At 32.5% G+C, this 4,765-nt stretch overlaps 1 protein-coding gene across 2 annotated transcripts; it reads left to right on the top strand.

Moving 5' to 3' along the window:
• The first annotated feature begins 202 nt into the window (after nucleotides 1-202).
• Nucleotides 203-3,578, top strand: LOC107889144 (uncharacterized). Of its 2 annotated transcripts, none has more exons than XM_016813479.2 (2): nucleotides 203-937; nucleotides 3,258-3,578. In XM_016813479.2, exons 1-2 carry the CDS (start codon nucleotides 336-338, stop codon nucleotides 3,274-3,276), a joined length of 621 nt encoding a protein of 206 aa, XP_016668968.1. In that variant the 5' UTR covers nucleotides 203-335; the 3' UTR covers nucleotides 3,277-3,578. The 2 variants fall into 2 exon arrangements, with proteins under 2 accessions (XP_016668968.1, XP_016668969.1); XM_016813480.2 differs by lacking the exon at nucleotides 3,258-3,578 and adding an exon at nucleotides 2,693-3,080 and having other exon boundaries at nucleotides 208-937.
• Nucleotides 3,579-4,765: the final 1,187 nt, after the last annotated feature.

Consider the following 4,765-nt stretch of genomic DNA (forward strand, 5'->3'; position numbering starts at 1 on the left):
AAATAAAAATTTAATAATTAAAAAAATGCACTTAAATTCTACTCATATTTTAGTTTTTAGAAATAATTTTTTTATTTTCATTAAACTAATCTGTTTTTTTTAATTTTCAAAATTAAATATAAAAATTATTTTTTAAAAATAAGATACAAAGAATTTTAGTAAAATTTAAATATAAATATGGGCGGATAGTTTTTCAAATTTCAAATTATATATGAATTGGAAAATCAGAAAGTGGCTCTAAAACAAGGGATCACTCAGTGTGTGGACTCCCCGTTTTCTCTTCAAAAAGAAAAACAAACACGGTCGAAAATTTACGGTTTTCGATTTCAATCTCAATGGATCAAGAACTAGACCCATATATCTGCGGTTGCATTATTGAATTCCTTGTCAGGTATTCACCCGACGATATGCATATAAAGAAAGTTATTGAAGCTTTCCCGCCATTGAAGCCCAGGCCACAGTTGAAAAAAGCCGTGCTCCTCCGTACCATGCGAACCGAAGTCAACGCCGGTGACGTTTCCGAGAAAATACTCGACGTTTTGGAGAAGATCGGGTGCATTGACAGAAACCAAGGGCTCCCGATTCCCGATTCCATGAAGGAAGCCTACTGCGCCGTCGCATTGGAATGCACCGTCAAGTACTTGCCCGGAGATACTGACACGTGCGGCGCCAAGTACTTGGATGCGGTGGATAGGATTTGGAGGGGCCGGATTCAAGAACTGGAAAGATCCAAGGCGTCCGATTTGGTTTTTGATCAACTCAAAAACCGTCGATTACAAGTGGAGGCTGCTGCCACTGGGGACGAGGATGCGGTCCGCTGTTTAAGTGCAATCAATACTCGAGGTTATGCCATAGTTAGCCTCAGGCGTTATCTACGCGAAGCGAGTGGGTCGATGAAGCCGCCGGTCCTTGAACAAGCATGCTTGAAGCTTGGAAGGTACTTTACTTAATAGTTTCACTATGTATGCAGTATGGCTAAATCTAGTTCTAGCTATCATTTTGGAATCATTTATGATTTTTTCTATAAACCTATGGTAAATGCTGTGATATTGGACTGGACTTAGTCCTCTTTTAAGCTTTTAAGTCAACATTAGAAATATTGTGTGCATGATAACCGAGAATTAGGAATCTTGAAGCAACTAGCTAGGAAATTATCGGATAGGCTTATAGAAATTGCCAGAAGTGCCCAAAATTTAAGGCTATCAAATGGTACCAGAGTTGCGATGAAAACTAAATACAGGGTCTTGAGTTCGAAACATGTGGTAGTTGCCCCTTTTTAAGGGTGACAAAGTCTTAATGGTTGCGCATTCAAAGAGGACAATACCAATTTGTGTGTGAGAATGGTAGCATTGCAAAAAGAGCCAAACTTTAAGGGTACCAAATGTGTTTTTGAGGAAAAAAATCAAATGGTATTAGAGTTGCAAAGAAACCTCGTATGAGTAGGAGGTAAGAGGTTTTGGGTTCGAAACTTGAAGAACACTCACTTTTAAGTGTCAGTCTTGAGGATGGGGTGGCCCATAGCATCCAAAGAGGAAAATGTTGATTTGTGCAATCATAGAAGAAAAGATGGGTGGCAATCGACCTGGCGACCCATTATGCCAAACAAGAGCTAGGGTTTAAAAGTTTTTAGAAAGAGAACTTGAGTTTACATTTGTCTTATTGATTATGATATATTCCTTTACTTTATTATTTTATAAAACTTATCGCGTGATAATTTTTTTGCATGTGGCAAAAGATATATTAAAATAATTTATTTGATAAATCTTAAAATCTTTTTATGATTCAATTATAAATCATTTTCAAATAAGATGTTTATCTTTTATATCCCTACAATTCTATGTATGTTGATTCCCCCGAAGCAATTTAGGTAATATATGACATGATGATTATCAAAGGCAGACTCTTTAAGGAGCAACCTAAAGGGGTTGTTCAAAGTACTTTTTGGATTTGTCCCTGTGTGTGTGTATAGAGAGAGAGAGAGAGAGAGAGAGACTTTATTAGTAAAATTGTAATGATCCAATTTTCTGTCGGTGTTGGAAAAGTTGGTTTAAGGATTGAATATATTATATTGGGTTGTCTAAAAATTTTAATCAAATAGTTATGAAGTACGGAAATTAGAAAATAGAAATATTAGTAATTAATTTAGAAATAAAATAGTACAGTGGCTAAATTGTTGGGGTTGTGAAATTGATGGCATAAATGTAGAGAGACTCAAGAGAGAAATTGACATGGCCTTATGTAGTAATTAAATCAAGAATTATTTTGTGTTAGTGGAGTAAAGTGATCTAAACCATTCATTGCCATTAAATTTCCCATGCATTAATGAGTGTCATTAGATTAAAAAAAATGTTTGAGATAGATGTAAAGATTGAACGTGAATTATGATGTTGAGATTGAATTGTTAGTGATAAATGATAATTCGGATATGTTTGATTACGTCTTGTTGAATTTTGATTCATTTGGTAATTTCATCGGGTGTTTATATGCAAATAGCACTGTGATATGATTTTGCAATTGTATTATGATGAGGAGCATGTGAAATGTTATGTTCTTGTATAATAATAATAGAAAGTGATATTGAGAAATTGATATTTGTATAATTTGATAAAACAAGTTGAAACTGTGATTATTACGTGTAATGGTATTATGAGATTATTAAATCGCGCTATTAAATGATGCTAAACATGATTAGGGTATAGTTGGCATTCCATAAGATTCGTATATGTTGTCGGTGGGAGCATTTGGGCACTTTAATGCAATTCATGCTGACACTTCGGTGTGATCCATTCTGGCATCTTGGTGGGATTCATTCTGTGGAGTGTTAGGGGGATCGGTGCATTTATGCTTTGATCAACACTTCGGTGCTTATTGAGTGTTAGAGGATTAATCCATGTACTTGTACTTATGTTTAATCTAGTTAATAGGGGCTAAAAGTAAATAATGACATGTAATTCTGATTTCGATAATGCAATGTTATTTTGATTCTGGTAATCAAATGTCATCTTAAATTTGAAAATGATATGTGAAATTGGTCATGCAGATAATGAATACGAAATGATTCTGATAATGAGATTGGCATAGGAATATGATATCGTGATGTTGATAAAATGCTAGATGGTAGATATGATTTAATGATTTGCAAAAAAGTATTAGTAGCAAATTTATAAGTTTAATGTTTTTATGATTGAATTTAAATTACGTTAGTATCAATGAGTATACAATACTCGGTGTACGAATTTGTTTGTTTCTGTATGCAGGCTTAATTTAGGTTCTTGAAGTGATCATGAGCCTAACAGCATCCAAGACACAGAACTCTCAATCTTTTGTAATGTGCTTACCTTGATAGGTCATATACAACATGTATCTAGGTCATTAAGAAGTATTGTGGAGTTTTAGTGACGTTTTGAACATGGCTTAGATGTTTTGGATGATTTTAGTATTACATATCGTATGGTCTTGATAGGTTATATACAACATGTATCTAGGTCATTAAGAAGTATTGTGGAGTCTTAATGACGTTTTGAACATGTCTTAGGTGTTTTGGATGATTTTAGTAGTACATATCGTATGTTTAATGACTAATTTTGCAAAAGTTGATCGTTGATTCAAATAGATTAAGTATGATGCAATGAATGTCATGATTTTAAGGTTTTTGAATGTAGTTTTACTTGTCAAATAGGTGTGCATTGGTTTGGTGAAGTTTTGGTGTGAATTAAGTAGCGTTAAGACATTATTTTGCATGCTTATATTGCACTTTTGACATTTTATCATTTGGTCTCCAGACACTAAGAACAAATTAACCATTTTAAGTATTTTTGAGCAATGGTCTTGAACATGTCTCGAGACGAACTAGAGGTGTTCATAGGTTGGGTCGAGATTAAACATGATATTGATACAGTATATGCTTGCTCAAGTCCGGCTCAACCTAGAATATAAGTCTAAAATTTTGGCCAAATACACTTATATTTGTAGATGGCTAACTCAAGTTTATTTTAAATTCATCCATATTGTTTTTTAAGATTTAAAAAATATATATTTATATTTATATTAATATTTAATAATTTTACATATGGTCATCTTAAATTTTTTAATATTTACATTATAGTAGCATTATATATTATTATAGATTTAATTTTTATGTGTTATAAATTACATAATATGTAAAAATAAATTATTATAAACTTAAAAAATTAGTTGGGCTTGGGCCTTTATTGTTCAAGCTCAAGTTTGACTTATATTTTAAATAGGTTTAATTCTTTTGTCCAAGTTAATTTTTTGGGTTTATCCAAATTTTAGGTAGGCCTTTGGGCTTGAGTGAGTAGCTTTCCATTGACAAGTCTAAGATGTGCATTAATGTGTCTTGAAACAATTAATACTTTGTCTCGAGACTACTAAATATTGAACTTAAAATAATTTTGCCTCGTTACAGGTTTTGAGACAAGAATCCTTTTGTCTCGAGACATTCAAACATTGAAGTTAAGGATTTATAACATAGGAGCTATGTATTGTTGTTTCTGTTTAACCTTGAAACACTTTAAATGAGATCACTTAACATTGTTTAATCATGTTTATGTTATAGTTCTAAATGTATTGGAATTATTATGATTGAATGCTAAATTATTTGATGAAATGAATTGAGATAACCTAAGTTACTCCGGTAATATAATGTGATGTCACGCATTTAAATCCAATGTGAGGTATCATAAAAATGGTTCCTAAATCATTCTTTAATTCCCGAATTGACTATTAAAGTATTTTTTTTTGG

Source organism: Gossypium hirsutum, chromosome A09 (assembly GCF_007990345.1).
Source record: "Gossypium hirsutum isolate 1008001.06 chromosome A09, Gossypium_hirsutum_v2.1, whole genome shotgun sequence".
Classification (NCBI taxonomy): Eukaryota; Viridiplantae; Streptophyta; class Magnoliopsida; order Malvales; family Malvaceae; genus Gossypium; species Gossypium hirsutum.